At 41.8% G+C, this 18,790-nt stretch overlaps 1 protein-coding gene across 4 annotated transcripts in view; it reads left to right on the top strand.

The window, feature by feature from the left end:
* The window catches only part of ANO6 (anoctamin 6), a 186,222-nt gene that overhangs the window by 59,212 nt on the left and 108,220 nt on the right, over positions 1-18,790 (top strand). For all 4 annotated transcript variants that reach the window (XM_026502052.4, XM_026502051.4, XM_026502053.4 and 1 more), the window contains one exon: positions 11,592-11,671. In XM_026502052.4, the coding sequence (XP_026357837.2) occupies positions 11,592-11,671 (80 nt within the window). The remainder of the gene's footprint in view (positions 1-11,591; positions 11,672-18,790) is intronic.

Below are 18,790 nucleotides of genomic sequence, written 5' to 3' on the forward strand. Positions count from 1 at the left end.
GCAACCCGACACCAGCAAAATCTGTATGTGTTCTCTGCTCCTTTGTTAATATTAGGTATTAGTAATTATTTTCTGTCAATTTGATAATTAAGTGGTTTTCCTTTTATGCAAATTTAGGGTTCACTTTCCGGGTTTATTTGTAGCTGATTACTGGGGAAACTATTGACTTGATAAACACTCAACATGTGAGATGATGAGCGATGGTGACGATCTGTGGGGTCCTTCCTAGTCTTCAATTCGAAGGCATTTGTGAGCCTTTTGCTCTGTGTGTATATGACAGGCTGTGTAATTGGGTTTTGAGATCTTCTGTTGTGTGTGCTAAATACATTCTTAGTAGTTAAACTTTCACACTTCCTTACTTAGAATTCAAAAATCTTAAAAGTGCTAAAAAGAATTTTTTTGGTAATTCATTTGGTTGTAAAACCTGACAGATCATAACACTGTGTGTCAACTATACTCAAAGACAAAAACAAACCAAAAAATACCTGAACTCATTTGGTGGAGAAACCTGACCTCAGCCAGCATGAGGCTATTTATATATCTTAATTGTCCCACTTAGAGCGACGGTTCTTATTTTTGGCTGTAAAACATGACTTTGTTTGATTAAGGGGTGCTGTCCCAGGCCCCACTGAGGTGCATAGTAATATATACTATATCCATACAAGTTATTTTCTTTTTAAATTCCAAAACCCAAGGGTTTTGGCATCAGAGATTTCGGATAAGGGACTATGGATCTATAATTTTTTTTTTCTTGCATTTCAATGTTCTCAACCCTCATAGGCTTCAAAAACTCATTTTGAAATCAGGCCTACTCTGGTAGGGTGAGCATGGAGTTACAACTCAATGTGCTTTGAGTTTAAAGACAATAGAAATTTAAGTGTGGTGTCTTCTTCCAACCCCAGGACACTGTATAATCACTATAATCTGGGGACTGACAGGTCAGTGACTAGAGCCAGGTTTCAGCTGAGCTGTAGCCAACTGCAAACTCAGGACCTTGAGGGTCCTGGGAGGCCTGGACCAGTTGAACTGTAAAGTGATAGTAATAGCTTTCCAAGATATTGTTGCAACATATTTCTATAATTAATACCACTTGTCCTTTATGGAGCATAAACTGTCTTAGCCAGGCTTTTAAAAACAACACCAAATTGGTAAAATCAAAAAAAAGTCAGTCTTCAGTTATATGATTGATTATTATTAATGCTATTAAATCTAAACTTTTAGGAACATATTTATTAAAATGGTAAAGTTTGCAGAAATGGAAAAGCTGACTCAAATGCATGTGGAATTGTAAGGAGCCCTAAATAGCCAGAACAACTTTGAAAAAGAAGAACAAAGTCGGAGGACTCACATTTCCTGATTTCAAAACTTACTACAAAGCTGCTGTAGTAATCAAAACAATATGGTACTAACATATGGATAAACATGGACCAATAGGATGGATCTAGAGTCCAGAAATAAATTTCTACATTGATGGCCAATGGATTTTTGAGAAGGGTGCCAAGTACACTCAGTGAAGAAAGAAGAATCTTTTTAACAAATGATGTTGTGACTACTGGATTTCCACATGCAAAAAGAATGAAGTTGGACTGTGAACCTTGCATCACATACAAAAAATTAACTCAAAATGGATCAACAATTTAAATATAAGAGTTAAAGCCATAAAACTCTTAGAAGAACACAGGCGTAAATCTTTGACTTTGGATTTGGCGATGGATGCTTAGATATGACAAAAGCATGCACAGCAACCACAATAGAGTAGATGCTTTGCTGGTGGGAATGTGAAATGGTGCAGCCACTGTGGAAAGCAATTTGATGGTTCCTCAAAAAGCTAAACATAAAATCACTAAATGACTCAGCAATTCCACTACCAGGTATATACACAGGAATTGAGAACAGAGACTCAAACAGATACTTGTATGCCGTTGTTCATTGCATATTATTCACAACAGCCAAAAAGTGGACACAACCCAAGTGTCCATCAAGGATGAATGAATGATAAATGTGGTTTATTACACACACGCACGCGCACACAGTAGAATATTCAGTCGTAGAAAGGGATAAAGTTCTGACACATGCTGCAACAGGGATGAACTTCGACATCATCATGCTGAGAGAAATAAGCCAGAAACAAAAGGGCAGATATTGTATGATTCCACCCACATGAAATATCTCTAGAATAGGCAAATTCATAGGGACAGAAGGTAGATTAGACGTTATTATGGCCTGTGGGGAGGGGGAGATGGGAAGTGACTGCCTAGCGGCTGCAGAGTCTCTGATGTGATTAACAAAAAGTTTAGGAAGTAGTGGTGATGATTGCACAACATTGTGAACAGAATTAATGCCACCAAACTGTACACTTAAAAATCGTTAAAATGGTAATTTTTATGTTTTATGTATGTTAGTACAATAAAAAATGTTTAAGATGGCAAAAGGAACTAATGAATTCAGTTGGAATCTGAGAAGTTTGTGATATACATTGGGCTTTTCTGTAAAAGCATTAGCTAACCTAGTTGGGATGTGAGAATGAATAACTTGATGCTTGTTCCCAGCTCTTCAAAAGGAGATGTGTTTAACTTCCAGGTATATTTTTGGAGCTGAATTATTGGGGGAGGGTTGTGGGAAGAGGGAGAGGCACTGTGTAAGAGGAACTAAAACAACTCTAAACATCACAGAAATATAACGAGATGAAGAAAAGTGTGTTTATCGGAGCTCTTCTCAGGAATAATATTGTTATTTGGGGATGGAAGAAGTCCTTAGAGTTGCCACTAGGGTAGAGCTGGAAGGGTGAGATGCCCAAGCCAATCGCTGAACTGTCCCTCTTTTGTTCCCCGGTGGAGTCCTTTGTGCTGTGGGAAGGAGCGTGTTCCTGTTTGATGCATTGCTGGAGCAGTGGGCAGTGCGGAGGAAAGGCAGAGATCTTCCTTTTTATAAATATTGTCAAAATATTTGAAGAACATTATCTTGGAGGAATACTGTATTGTTAGCCTGCCTTGAGTGTGAACATACCCCCCTGTAGCCCAGTGCAATATGTTTCTGGAAATATAAAAGCTCTGTTATTGTGTAAGTAATCAGACTACATTCTGAGGAATTAAAGAGCACTAATAACTTTTCTAGAATGACAGAGAGTTTATAATTCGTCCCATCTTTGGTTCACTCATGGAGACTCTAATATATTAGGTATTGTTTCAAATTCTGAGGAAACAAAGGAATAAGATAATGGCTTTTCCTCCAAGAGCTCATGGACCAGTGGAGAAGAAGAATGAATCAGGACCATACAGTGTGATAAGGGGGACAGAAACCTATGTTTTCCCCAGATTTTATCTTCTGTGGTGGTGGCCAGTTGTGAGAGAGCAACTACCGTGGGATTATTTGGGTCTCTGTTTAGTGTAAAGCCGCAAATTTTTGTGTAATAATCACTCATCTTTCTCTTCCACATTCTAGAAGACCAACTGAAAAATACTGTATTTTAATAACTAATAATGCAGGTTGAGTTTTTGGGCACCTATAATGACTTGACAGGTTTTACTAGACAATGCAAAGTGCTATGGGAGCATGAAGTTGAGGCAAGTAACTTAACTTGGTACATAAATGGTGACATTGGAATACAAATTTAAAGAAAGAGTAAAATGTGTGTGTGGGGGGCAGTGAAGGGATGTGCATTCCAGATAAAATGTACTTAGGAGGAGTTTAAAAATAAAAAGGATGGGGCTCCTGGGTGGCTCAGTTGATTAAGTGTCTGACTTCGGGTCAGGTCATGATCCTGGGGTCCTGGGGTTAAGTCCCGCATTGGGGTCCCCGCTGAGCAGGGAGTCTGCTTCTCCCTCTCTGCACCCCACCACGCACGTGCACGCTTTCCTCTCTCTCAAATAAATAAATACAATCTTAAAAAAAATAAATAAAAAGGATAAAACTTGGTGACTGACCAAACGTCAAGTAAGGAAAGGGAAAAGTGAAGAATGACCCCAGCTTTGGCTTAGGTAGTTGAATCAATGTGATTATAGTATATTAATCAAAAATAGCAAGCACAACAGGGGAAACTTTGAAACAAGGCAGTTTTTACTATAATGTAGGGAGAATATTAATTTTTCAAATTGCCTAATTTTTTAAATTGCCTGATGGATAGTACTGAGTTTCAGACATGAGTCAATAATTTCCATACCCTACCAAACTTGACATCGTCACGAACGATGTTTTTCCCTTCATTCCTTTTTTCTTTCGCCTTCAGCTATTTCTTCCACTTCCAGAATTATCCGAGAGAGAGAACGAGCAGATACAAGAGAGTGAGAGAGCACACTTTTGCCTTAAGATGGGAAAAACAGAATTCTAATAGAAACCATCAACTCGAATTTGAAATTGCATTCCAGAAATGACTAGAGGATAACATCACATTTTTTTTTTCATTTAAATATTACCGTCATTGAGTTGAAGTGCCAGTAACAAGCTGGTGTAAAAAAATCATCCATCTAGATTCAGAAAAATGAGGAAACATTTCCTGAATCACATCTCTTTTCATTGCGAGTAGCAGCCAATGGTGCATAGGACATTGAGGTCATTCAAAAATACTTGCTGAGTTAATGTTATGTTTTTTTAATGCTTGAATTTATTTTATGAAAAAGAATAGTCAAGGTGAAAAGTCAGGAGGAAAACTTGGTGCCTAATAAGGTTAAGAACGCCAGAATTTGTTAAAGATTGAAGTAAAAAAAAAAAAGCCAATATTTATATAGTACTTAACACTTCTCAAGTCCCTTTTGTCTATGTGTCAGTTAATTTGTTCTCTGCAATGACCTTCTGATGTAGGTATTATAATCTGCACTTTATTGATGAGGAAGCAGATTTGGGGTTAAATGGTGTGCTTGAAGCCACAGACTTATGCTGTGTAGAGGTCCCAGAATTCAAGTCCATGGCCCTGGGTGATAAAACACAGCCATCTCAGCCTTGAAATAAACTCTCCTGTCTTTGTGTTTTATATTTCATTATTAACTTTCTTTTCATTTATGGTGACTCTTTGCCCTCATTTTAGAATCTCATTTAATATGACAGGGTCTGTAATCTTCAGGCTTACAACCTATGGATAATATGGGAAATAGATTTTTCCCTACTTGTCACCAAAATACAATAGATTCTGTTAGACTGAGGCCAGAGAAAGGGATACTGGCACCTGACGACCAAACATGCCTATCACAGGATAATACGGGACCTGTCGGGGAAGCTCAGTTGTAAGTGATGTGGGTAGTAAGACTAAGTGGACCCATGTAATATCTGGAAAGTATGTGGTGTTAGGAAATGGTAGCCCAAGGGTGTAGTTACTTTAAGAATTGTGATGGCTGGGTGCTAGCATTCGGGTCAAATATCAGATGCATGCTGAGACCAGTTTTCAGAGACTTCTAGTCAAGTGGGAGAAGAGTTTCAGGTGCAGGACTGCCTGGCAAATCATTAGACATCCTGCCTGATCTGGTTATGTGAATACATCCTCATTTCAAGGTGAATGGGCCATTCCTCTGGTATTTCTTTACTTGTACACTCACTAGGTCATGACATTCCTGAAGACAGTTTCTGTACTTTTTCCATCCTGATGTTTGTACTCCTGTCACCTAGCTTCATCCTTTGCACGTGTGTGTCCGTAGCTGTTGGCCCGAATATTGTATCTGTTTACTTATTTTGTGGAGGTTTTCCATTAGTTCTTCTAATTGCACTAGCTAAATTGATAAATTTCACTGTACCATTCTATCATTTGTTTTTCAAGATAGGTTGTTGGTTAATATTTATTTGACTCATACATACAATGCCATCTTGATTCGTTATCAGCTTGTATATAGCAATGGGGGCCCCTTGGAAGTATTCACAGCAGCTGAGGAGACAAATCAGTAGATTCAAAAATATGTCCAATTCTGGAATTGGACAGATCCAGATTTCTCATCGTGTCACTTCTGGTGGTTGACTTCAGGCAACTAATAACCTCGGATTTTCATCATCTGGGAAAACAAAGCTAAAAATAGGAGTAAATAAGACTAGAAATTTCGAAGTGCCAAGCATAAAATAACACACTCAGGAAATTTCTGTTTACATTTTTTCATATCTCAGAGTCTGTGTACGTGAACTTAATTTATAGAGTGCTGTATTTTTTTATAACATGCTTTTGAATTGTCATTTGTATCCTTTGCACAGCCCTATGAGATGACAAGGGAAAGTAATTTTATTAACAGCTTCAGACAAATAAACTAAGTTATTGCCTAGGATCATACAGCTAAAGTTGCCGAATCAGGACTTGAACTCAGTCAATCCCTTTAATCCGTACCCAGTGCCCTTTGCCCAGGGTTCATCTATTTTTACCTGCTGTCTCTCATGTATTCACCACGAGTCTGATCATTTCAGTGGCAACTAATCACCATAATAAATACGTCAGGTGGACCCACCCACTTCCGTGCTGGTGCTGATAAAGTGTGATTGCCTAATTCTGATTACTTTTATTGCTGGGCTCTACTTATCAGGCACATTGGAGTTTTTTTTGTTTTTGTTTTTTTTTTACTCATGAATTTCCTGAAAGGTCTTTTTGTGCTTTCTGATGGATAATAGATTGTCTAAGTTATAAAATTATAGATAATGGCTCCTTTTATCACCCACTTTTAATAAGTCTCAAATTAGCTTTGCTCTAGAAATTATCTCTTTTGCAAATGGATAATAAGTGTTAGTTACTCCATTTGTCCTAATAGATAGATGAATAATCATATGAATTGCAACTCTCTGGTGAGGTTTCCACTGCGTTGTTATGAACCCGTTAAAGTGACGAGACCTGTAGATATTGGGCCTTCGTTTTGTTCTGCCAAATAAGTCAGAACTAGTACCACCAATGACTGGATTGCTTTAATCTACTATGCTTACCTACATTGATAGTTTTTTAAAATATGCTATTTTTTCACTTTTAACTAATCGTTACGTGATTAATTATGAAATTTTGGAAAAGTAGAATTTTAGTGGATTTCTTTTGACCCAAGCCCTCAATTATTTGAATTTTACCTACAGAAACCAATTGATAGATGTGTGTACAGTGCTTTCCAGAGTATTCCTTCAGTATTTCCTAAGTCTGTGTAGCCTGGCGCTCACTAATGAGCTTAAAATTAATATTCATCATGTCTCAATTTCTTTTTCTCAAGGAGAGGGAGACTTGCTTGCCTGGTTCTTCTCGGTAGCCCCAGGGCCTAACAACACAATGACTGTGTAAGATATAAACTAGGCAGTGAATGTTCCTGGAACTTGACTTGGAATTGTGCTTTCATAGGACATCCGTACAAAATTCCACTGATAGGTCAAGGCCAAAGTTTTTTCATCATATTAGAATAACTAGTTTTCAGGTCTCTAGTCAGCCTTTTGATGAACAGATAACACAGAGGTCACAAAAATACACTTTTCTATTGGAAATACTGAAATTAAATGAACTAATCATGAAGCCATTCCAGGTGGTGCTTCTTTTTTTTTTTTTTTAATTTTTTTTTAAAGATTTTATTTATTTATTCGACAGAGATAGAGACAGCCAGCGAGAGAGGGAACACAAGCAGGGGGAGTGGGAGAGGAAGAAGCAGGCTCATAGCGGAGGAGCCTGATGTGGGGCTCGATCCCAGAATGCCGGGATCACGCCCTGAGCCGAAGGCAGACGCTTAACCGCTGTGCCACCCAGGCGCCCCCCAGGTGGTGCTTCTGTTGTGTAATGCGAAGCATGCTGACAGTACTAAAAATACATTTCAAAATGGTACATGAGAAATGATTTATATAAGGGAAAAAAATTAACATTTTTGCCTTATTAGAATGTTTTTTTCCCTGATTGTGCCCTGTTTTTTATAAAAAGCCCTCAAAGTGTCACCTTGATTTTGACTATTTTTGCTGAGAAATGAACTTTTCAGCTGTGTTAGATTACCAGAAATGAGAATATCAGACAGTAACGGGAGCCCTTCAGTAGTAGAAGTATAATTATCATATTAGCATCATAAATCATTTGCTTCTCAGAACTACATTAGGTCATGAGAGCAACAGCTGCAGCTTTGTTCTACCTGGATGATGTTTCAGTAAGGCCATTTCTGTTTTTATTCACTCAAATTTACAGTTTCTCCTTTGTGTTGACATTAAGCAGTGAATCTATTAGTTTCCATTACCAGCAGAATGACTAAAACTATAAATAGTTCTATATTTTCTTTCACAGATCCTCTCAGGCTGCGTAGATGCCTTTAATTTGGTAAAACATCTGGGTAATACATCTTGTTTCTTCTCTGGCTTTCTGCAAACGCATACTTCCTTAAGCCTTTCCTTAAAAACAAAAAACAAAAACAAAACAAAACAAAACAAAACAAAAACACCTCGATAGCAGCTCTATCCTGTTTTTTGACCTCAGATGCCTAATAGTTAAATTGGGCATCTAATTCTAAAAGTAATCCAGAAAGATGCAGAGTCAGATCGCTCCATCAGATTTACAGTAACTCATTTTTAAAAATATCTGCAGTATTACCTTTCAGTGACTTGCTGGTTCTGCCAAAAAAAAAAAAAAAAAAAAACCCCAAAAAACAAAAAAAACAAAAAACCAATGTATCATAAATACCACATACATAATATTTAATATCTAAATATTATAAAAAGTTTAGGTCTTGTCTTCCTAATGTAACCCAAGCAGCAAAACCCCAATTTAAAGCACAATGTCATAGCCACCAGTCTAAACACATTTTAGCAAGTCCTAGAAGCAGCCTTCAGGAATGTAATTTATCTTGGACAACCGTTGTTCTGATGTTGGAATAAACCAGTTTATTATGTTGCAATTCGCTAAGTGTAACAGGCTGAGCAGTAACTGCCACAGTCCTCTGGGGTTCTCAGAGGCACGCCCCGTAATTTTGGCTTTGGTTGCGGCTCTGTAGGCTTTGGCCCACCCCATCTGTTTCTTGTTTCTGTTTTGGTTCGCATTTCGGGGTCTTCTGCGATTAACTCAGTTTTTCAAGAGTGAGAATCATGTGTTTGTGTTGTCATGGCTCCTGGCATTTCCTTTCTGTTCATAGGTGTACAGTGATCTGAATTTAGTGGACAGGATTCTGAGTAAATCTAAAATCTGAGCTAGATATTGGGATGTTCCTTAGTGATGTGCCAAACCTAAGTATTTGGTAGCGGAATTGTTGGCTGACGTTTGGGTTTTGTTGAACAGCCAGTTAGAGATCTTTTAATCTCCCCACTAAGCTTTCTTTTGGGCCACCGAAGGGAATGTTTTCTGGATTGATGGGGACTCAGCCTTTTCCTTCACAAAAGCCTCTAATGGATTTTTTAAAATTAGCATGTGTTTTAAAAAGGCACAACAAAGCCAAGATAACATCACACTTCATAACATTAGAAGTAATTTCTTAACACAATTTAATGCTTATTCCATGCACAATCTTCCTATTTTCGATAAATGTGTCCTTTATAGCTGGTTGGTCGAAGTTAGGATTTAGATGAGTCCCATATACTGCTAATGGTTGTTGTGATAGTGTGATTCATAATAGGAAATACAAGTTTGGTCTTCCTTACTTCCCAGCAGGAGCTCCTCCCACTGTGGTAACTTCCTAAGTGAGGAGATAGAGAAAGGTGCCTTTTGTTATGTTGATGAAGCGACTTTTGGAAAGCCCCTAGGTAACCACTGGGGGGGGGCTGGTTGCAAGCGGACCCATCAGGAGATTAGAGGTTTGAACATTTCATTCCTACCCTCTGACTTCGAAGGAGGTGGGAAAAGGAAGATTGAATCAATCGCCAACAGCCAGTGATCTATCAATCATGTCTAAGTGATGAAGCCTAAGAGGGCGGGGTTGGGCTTCAGGCTGATAAATGTGTGCAAGTGTGGGGAGAGTGGTGCTTTCGTAGAGAGAGGGCATCAAAGCCCTGGGCCTCTTCTCATGGACCTTGCCCTTGTCCCTCTCTTCTGGCTCTTCATCTGTATCCTTTATAATACCCTTTATAATAAACTGGTAAATGTACGTAAATGTGTCTCTGAGTTCTGTGAGCCACGCTAGCAAATTAATGGAACCCAAGGAGAGGGTGGTTGGAACCTCTGATTTCTAGCCAGTCAATCAGCAGCACGGGTGACAACCCGGGCTTGCTGGGGGCTGTCTTGTGGGACGAGCCCTTAACCTGTGGTCTGAATCTTCAGGTAGATAGTGTCAGAATTCAATTAATTGTTTGGTGGTGTGGGGGAAAAAACACACATTGGAGATACGTTCTTTAGGCTCTTTAAATCTCTAGCTGCCTTTTTCATGTCATGGATTTATGGAAGGGGCTAGACCTGTTGATGAATTATAATATTTGCTTAAATTTATTTAAATATTTATTTAAACATATTTAAATAAGCATATTTAAGTTCATTCAATTCAGAACATTTTCCCACACAGTCTAAATTACATTGTTACCCTTATCAATATTAATAACTCCTTAACATAATCCCACACTTAATATTCACCATTTCCCCAATTTGTTTTTAAGTCTTCTACATCTGGTTTAAGCCAGGATCCAGTCTAGAAGCACACACTGCCGATGGTTGTTTCATTTTCTCTGTATCTTTTGATCTGGAGCAATTCCTTTTATTCATATCAGGAACTTGTGAACATGGTAAGACTGTTGTCTTGCAGAACAACCCAGCTTCTGGGTTTGGTTCCTTTTTCCCTCCCACACTGTGCTGTCTAGCACTGTGACCACTAGTCACATGTGGCTATTAAGCTGTTGAAATGTGGCTATTCCAAATTGAGATGTGTTGTGAGTATAACAAACGCATTGGCTTTCTAAGACTTAGTATTAAAAAAATGTAAACTATTTCACTAATAATTTTTTATATTGAATACATGTTCAAATGATAATCTGGGTATATCAAGTTAAATAAATGATACTACTAAAATTAATTTTACCTGTTTCTTTTTCATTTTCAAAATGTACCTACTAGAAAATTTTATTTGGCTCCCAGTATATTGCTGTCAGATAGTGTAATTCAACAGATTTTAAAACAGAAAATTGCTACCTCAAAATGACTCCACATCAGTTCTCTGAGATGTAGTTGCAAAGAGAACAATAATAGGCTAAAATGTTCCTTAGCTAGAGTTTTATAACATGTAGTTGCTGTGTCCTTCCAAGTAGAAGCCGAATGATTTTCCATAGTTGATCTAGCCTCCAGCATTTTAAGACCAGATATCCTACAAGCATGGCATTGTCCAGTAGACGGAACAGCTACCAAAGATTTTGAGCGTCCCCGACAGCAAGGAGTGTTAAGTAACACAAACCTGGGGCTGTGCCACAGATGCTAAATGCAGTTGTTATACCAGTGCTGGTGATTTCAAAGCAAAAAAGTATATGAGCTGGGGCGCCTGGGTGGCGCAGTCGTTAAGCGTCTGCCTTCAGCTCAGGGCGTGATCCCAGCGTTCTGGGATCGAGCCCCACATCGGGCTTCTCCACTGGGAGCCTGCTTCTTCCTCTCCCACTCCCCCTGCTTGTGTTCCCTCTCTCACTGGATGTCTCTGTCTGTCAAATAAATAAATAAAATCTTAAAAAAAAAAAAAGTATATGAGCCAATGAAAGTCATGCTTTGTTTATTTGTTTATTTTTAGTGTTGGACAACCTTGAACAGACAACTGTCTGCAGTTTTGGATCGCTGGAAAGTCAGCCTGATTTCCGAACCCCAGAGTTTGTAAGTACTACTACTCCATCTTCAATTTGTTTTGGTTAGCTAGAGAGTTCTCACAAAATGGAGAAGAAGGGTTTTTTTTAATGAAATCTTGCCCTCAGTGCCTCTAGATGTGGCACAGGTCTCAGGGGCGGGGCTGTGTATTTACAGCTCTGGTTCTCTGGGGAACAGGTTACTGAACTACAGTGTCTCGGTTTCATGCTCTGTAGGCTTATTCTTCGTACTGCTTTGTACCAGCAAATGGGAACCCTTTCTGCAGTATATCGTTACTTCCAGAACTCCTCCTTCATTCATGGGTAGCCTTGCTATCAGCGTCTGCTGTTAGTGACTCTGGAAACCAGTTTTTACTGAGCACTATACAGGTACATTGACCAGTCTGATTCCCATTTCATCCTGGAGCCTTCAGTCATACGACCTATACAGATGTATCTTGTAGGGTTAGGACTGTTTTGTTGGTTGTTCCTACCAAGAGGGGAACTAAATGCTCTCGCTAAATTAGACTCATTAAAGATTAGCCATGGTTCTCACCCTCGAGGAATTAAAAATCTTATTAGATGCTACTGTGATTTTATTAATGCCTAGTTTAAAGAAAATTAAGCACATAGGATGCCATGTGCAGAATGTCCTTACTAAATAGATTTTATATGAGTCTCATTTGAAGAGGGGGATGGGAAGAAGTGTTTCTCTGACTCATGTACCATATTACTGCACCAGATGTGAAGGAAAAGCATGCCAGGATCCACCTAGATTTACTTATTTTTGCCCCTTGCTGCAAATGGCTTGTCTGCCACTTTAGCAAGGCAAAAGTCTTTTTTTGGTTTTATTTTCAAAGTGTGATATACAGTTGCCACACCAGTAATTGGCAGAGCACAATTGTATTATTGATAAAGACAAAAAAAAAAAAAAAAAACGAACCCCAAAACACCTCATTATGTTCTTTTCCTCTTCTCACTCATTCTTTATGGATTGCTTACTCAATTCAGCCAAGAGTAAGGAAACTAGGCAGTGCTCTGGACTGAAAAGGGATGGCACAGGAAACTATATCCGCAATGCCGTTTTATTTCACAGTGTGGGACTCCTGTGGCGTACTAGCAGATTGCCTACTGTGAAAATCACTTGGATATAATAGAAAGACCTTGTATTCAATGACTTCCCTGTTACGTTCAATGAGATTTTCAGTGAAGGAAAATTGTGAATGCCCACCAATGTATCCTGTATCTTACTTAAAATAGCAGAGCAGTTTCGTGGTTTTTTTTTAACTTCTACAGTTAGAGCCCCAAAGCAGAATTGACACAGATATTTCCCATTTGAATATGACATTGATATGGACTCATGGAGCTGGCCCTTTCTGGTTTTATTTTCTAACTGCTGCTTGTTGATGCTCTTGGAGCACTATTTCTAATCTAAGAAGAGCTTTGTGCAATAACTGCTGATGTGCTTGGCAAACACCTATGGAGTTCGCACTGATTCCCTGGGTGAAAATAAAAGTATTTTCCTCAAGAACAGATTTTAGCGTATTAGGCTGTTTGAGATTGGCATGCCTCAGCGAGGTCTTTGCAGCAGATCGTCTACACTGGTAATTACACCGGTAATGTTGTTCTACCTTCAGTGTTCTCTTCTTCACTACCTCATTTTCCTTTTCAAGGGGTGAAGACCGGCAAGTCTTAGAATGACAAGGACTAGAACTTAAGGATCATAGAATATACTTATGTTTTCGGAGGTTTAACAATGGGTCTGAGAACACCCAAGCTGAAAGGGGATTTTTAGGCTAAATCCCCATATTTTTCTTTTTCACTGTCATGCCTCGGGACTATCGAGAGTCATTTCTTGAGACCACATGAGTGGAGTTAAAAGTTGTGAAGCATGGTTTCCTTCGATGTGTGGTTGATACAAGATTTCTGTATCCAGCTGTTATCTTTCTCTAATTGCGTGTTCATAGCGTGTTTAGGGAGTCTGTGATGTTGTTGTGCTTTTTAGATGGTTGCACACCCGATGCTCGTTGCACGCCCGGGTGGCAGGGGCCGCGTTGGCAGCTGCTTGTGTTGTCTCCCCAGGTCACTGTGGCCCCTGCACTTCCAGCTCCCTCGTCCACAGATATTCCCCCAACAGCTGCCTCCCTGGTAAACAAACAAGGTGTATAAGGTGCCTTGAGAACCAGTACCCGAGGGACTCAGGCACGACTTGTAAGGGAAGCCTTTTCTCATGGGCAGAGGGCGACAGCATCCGTGAAAACGGGCGGCTCCGGGGCGTAGGCAGGTGGATTGGGCAGATGCCAGGACACAACCAGGTACGTGGATCCCACCCAAACATTTAAATCCGAAACCGGGCCTCCAGTACGAACCTAGGCGCAGAGGGAGCCTGGCACCAAGCAAAACTGAAAACAGAAAGAAGATGGAGGAGAGCAAAAGGAGCCGAAATATCAGCGCTCTGATTTTCTCCGTCTGGCATTTGGAGGTGCCGAAGTAAGGCGAGGCGGAGCGCACGTGTGCTCAGGCCTTACTCCCGAACAGCCCAGATTTTACAAGGATCAAGAGCCGAGCGTTTTCATACAACGGAGTGTGTTTATATAGTTTGGCCGACAGGGAGAACAAAATGCTTCTCGTAATTAGTTTGTTTCCTTCAGGATTTCTGTTTTCCTTTCCTTTGAAACAAGGCCTCCGCGCAGTGCTGGCTGAGTGGCCTCGCTCCCCAGCGCGGTAAGAGCACTCGAGTTTCCCTGCGCAGCTCGGTGTCTGTGATGTGACCAGTCAGGCGAAGCCGGTACTGCTGTGGCGTCTACGTAAATTGCGGACGAAGAAATGCGGCTGCAAAGCCCCGGTGTGGCTTGTTCTCGGCAGGGCCCCCACACTGCCGTGCCCAGCTATCTGAAACGTTCAGGGGCGAACCGAGCTGGACATACGGTGCCTGTGTTCTTGCTTGTGAGGAGCAAGGGACGAGCTGCAACGGGACACAGCCCCACCTGGAGGTGTGGATGGGGCTCGCGGTGAAAGGCGCCTGGCGAAATGCTGACTTTACGGAGAGTCACTGGGTGATCTCGTGGTGGTAGGAAACCAGCTCGATCCCGGTTCGGTTTTTTTATTTAAGCGCAGTGAAAATCTGTTTATGATCTGCTTTATTAACTTAATATTCTATCCTGGATAGTGCCCCACACTGTTGTTTCTCCAGGTGTAGTGAGATATAATTGACATGCAGCACTGTGTTGGTTTAAGGTGTACAGCTCCATGCTATTTTTTTTCTGACATTATTGTTATTGTCTCTAGCTTCTCTTCTCTTGTGTCGATGAACTATAATTAATCACACTGTAATCTTCAAAGCATTTCATCCAAGGGGGATCTAGTCGAGGAAACGGTGACATAGCCAGATGCTCTGGAACCCTGTGATTGGTGGCCGTCATTTAGAGACATGGGTTCCGAAAATAGGCTAGGTTCATAAGGACAAGTATCAGACTCTGGAGAAGGGATTTGGCCAAAGGGAGGCTGAGGACTGAGTATGAGAGACCCAGATAACTTTGTAGAGTTCAGACTTTGAAGCAGAGGCTGCAGAGTGAGGCCGTCTGGTTAGAACTGAGGATGGGGAGCCATCAACATGGTGATGGAGCCGATAAAGGTGTTTCTGCAATGTGGTAGCTTGCAGATGCAGGAAAACCCAGCTTCCCCTGGTGCCCTCACTCTCAGGTCTGTTTAAGAGCAAAGGTGATCTGAGGTGTTAGTCCAGGGGCTCATCAGTCCTGGCTGGCCCAGAGGAGCCCAGGTTCATTCCAAAACCCAAAGAGTGGGGAAAAAGTAGGGGAAAGGTTGAGTAATGGGTCAGGGCTCTTTGTAGAAACCCTGACTCTTTTGGTATTGACCCAGGAACCTGGGTGCACAAGGGGTGAGGAATGGGGTGTGGGGTGGAACTCCAGTGGAGCACTGGTGAATCTGCTTGTAGCTAGCTGGATGGAAACCAGGCTGCGGTCAACACAAAAACACGTGGAAGGAAAGGAAAGGCTAAGGAATTACATTTTATGATCCGAGTCTTGCTAATAATATCCTCCTTTGCATCCTTTCCAGAACTTGAGGTTTGTGTCTAATTGTCCTGGCTTTTAGAGGCAGGAAGATTCTAACCACCTCTTGTTTCATGCCAACTGATGCTGTTTTCCTTGGTTTAGCTTCTGCCAAATTTGCAGTAAATAAAAAGAGTTTAGGCTCACAAAAGAGTATTAGGATTATAATAGGCTAAACCAGGGAAGATGATGAGAAACTACAGGATTAGGAAGACTAAGCTTGAGACATAGACTCAGGAAGATGAGGATCAAAGTGGAGCAGAAATGTGACCCCTTCGTTCGACGTTTGTGGTTATGCGGAAAGAAAGAGGTCTGAAGAGTCTTCATCCTGTTTGGGATTTTGTGTACCTGGCTCCCTTTCTGAGGGGAGATACTACTTTACAGAAAATACTGTTGATTTCCTGAAATTCAAGTTTGACTGTCTTTAACTAGGTGAAAATATTGTGTGATCCCTAAGGGTTAAAATATTAATCTACTATTTGAGGCACTATAGTGAACAATAGAAAAAATATCCCTGTACTTGTGGAGCTTACATTTTAGTGGGGGGAGCATAGAAGACAAAATAAATAAGATATATAACATGGCACAACATGGTAAGTCCTTTAGAGAAGAGGAAAGTAAGGATTATACGTATGTGTTGGGGGCGTGGGGCATGGCTGTGGTTTTAAATAGAGAGGTCAGGGCATATCTCAGAAATAGGGCATACAGAAAGTGACAAGTGAAAAGACCTGAAAGCTGGGGTGCTACAGTAAACTGGGAATCTAGATGAAGGGTATTCTAGGCAGAAGGAATAGCTTAGACAAAGGTCTTAAGGTAGGAGTTTAAGATAGGTTTGAAGAAATGGAAGGAGACCAATGAAATGTGAATATAGTAGATAGTAGGGACTTCATAAGCCGTTGTAAACACTTTGGTTTTACTCTGAATGAGTTGGGAAGTAAGGGTAGGCCTTTGGAGGATAAACTGGGGGGTTTTGAGCAGAGGAATGACTTGATTGCCCTGCCCTGTGTTTTAACAGGATCACTTTGGCTGCGTTGAGAATAGATTACAGAGGAATAAGAGCAGAAGCAGGGAGACCTCTTAGACTTTTCAGGAACCCACATGAGAGGTGGTGGTGGCTTGGTCCTGAGGGTTAATTACAGTGTTAGCGAGACATACTCAAATTCTCAGTATGTTTTGAGGGTAGAATCAGTATGTTGTTGACAGATCAGACATGAGATGTGTAAGAAAGAGCAGTCAAAGATGACTCCAAGGTTTTTGACCTGGGGGACTGTGGAAGGAGCAGTTTGAGGGGAGGATATGCAGAGCAAAATAAAAATTCTGTCTTCAGCACGTGAAGTTTGAGACATCCACGTGGAGATGTCAGTATGCAGTAAAATAGATGGGTCTGGATTAAAGAGAGGGGTCCAGCTAGAGATGTGAGGGTTGTCAGCACACAGGTGGTGTTTGAATCTGGCACTAAGAACAGCAAGGGGTGAGATAAAGAGACCTTGGCCTGAGCCCTGGGGAGTCCATTGTTCACTAGAGGAAGAATCCGCAGAGGAGCCTGAGGACGAGGGGCAGTGCAGTTGGAGGAAAGTGAGCAGAGTCCCGGGAGCCAAACGAAGAAAGTATAAGGTCGAAGGGAATGACCAAATCTGTCGAGGAGGATGGGAAATTAGATTGAGCAGTGTGAAAGAGACCTGGACAAGGGAAGTCTCAGCTGAGTGGTGGGATACAAAACTAGAGGCGACTGAATACAGCATGGGAGAAGAGGAATGGGATACACAGCATTTAGATTACACTTTCAATCTTGTATTTTCTGAACATGAATGCAGAACAAGGGGTTATTATGTATTAGGATGAAGGGCGGTTTTTTAGTTTGTTAGTGTGAAGATGGCAGGAGTTGTCCCCACCCCTGGCAGGGTTAGGCTGTCCCACGGGCAGTGGGCGGAGCTGGTCCCTTTGTGCTGTGGCTCTGTGCCCCCCCCCCCCCCCGCACCCCCGCCTGCCTTGCAGCCTGGCCTGGATTATCCTTGTCTTCTGCAGTAAGAGCTGTGGCAACATGCTAGTGTTGGCCGGTGTCATCCAGTGCACAGAGAGGGACGAGTTCTCCCACCGGGAGATGATAGCCAGCCTGCCCCTCTGCAGCCATCCCATCCCGTGCGAGGTGCTAATCATCGGGGCTGGGGACGGGGGTGTCCTGCAGGAGGTGGTGAAGCGTTCTTCCATGGAGTCGGCCTGTGGTCCAGTGTGAGATTGACAAGGACATCGTTCAGGTCTCTCAGAAGTTCTGCCAGGCATGGCTGTGGGCGGCTGCAGCCCCAAGCTGACCCTAAACATGAAACAGGGCCAGGATGCCTTCGATGTTATCATCACTGACTCCTCAGACCCCGTGGGCTCTGCCAAGACTCTCTTCAAGGAGTCCTATTACCAGCTTGTGAAGGTGGCCCTTAAGGATGATGGCAAGTGTCATCTGCCAGGGCGAGTGTCAGCAGCTGCACCCGGACCTCATCAAGGAGATGCAGCAGTTTTGCAAGTCGCTCTTCCCTGTGGTGACTTCCGCTTACTGTACCATCCCCACCTACCCCAGTGGCCAGATGGGCTTCATGCTGTGCGGCAAAAGTCTGAGCATCAACTTCCGGAAGCTCACGCAGCAGCTGACGTGGAAGCAGGTGGAATAGCAGCAGCTGAAATACTACAGCTCTGATGTGCACCAGAAGGCCCCGTCTTGTCTGAGCGGCCGCCCAGGCCCTGAAGGATGTGGGCCAAGCCCGGGTGCTGCCCAGGACCTTGAGCCGGGGAGCCTCTGGGACGCCTGGGCGTGACAAGCGCAGGACAAGATCCCCTGCCCCACCGGCATGTCCACCAAGCAAGTCTTACAGGCCCCAGAATACTGCCTGGCGTGCCCTGCTGGGTGGACTGTCTCTCAGTGTGGTGTTCAGCCCTCAAGCCCATACCAGCTGTGTACAGAAAAGGAAAAAAAAAAGATGTCAGGAAATTCTGTTTGTAAGGTGATGGATATTAATCCAGTAGGGAGAGAAAATATGATGCAGGGGTAAGAAGGAAGGATTGCTGGAATGACATCCTTGAGAAGGCAAGAA

Source organism: Ursus arctos, unplaced genomic scaffold, assembly GCF_023065955.2.
Source record: "Ursus arctos isolate Adak ecotype North America unplaced genomic scaffold, UrsArc2.0 scaffold_26, whole genome shotgun sequence".
Classification (NCBI taxonomy): Eukaryota; Metazoa; Chordata; class Mammalia; order Carnivora; family Ursidae; genus Ursus; species Ursus arctos.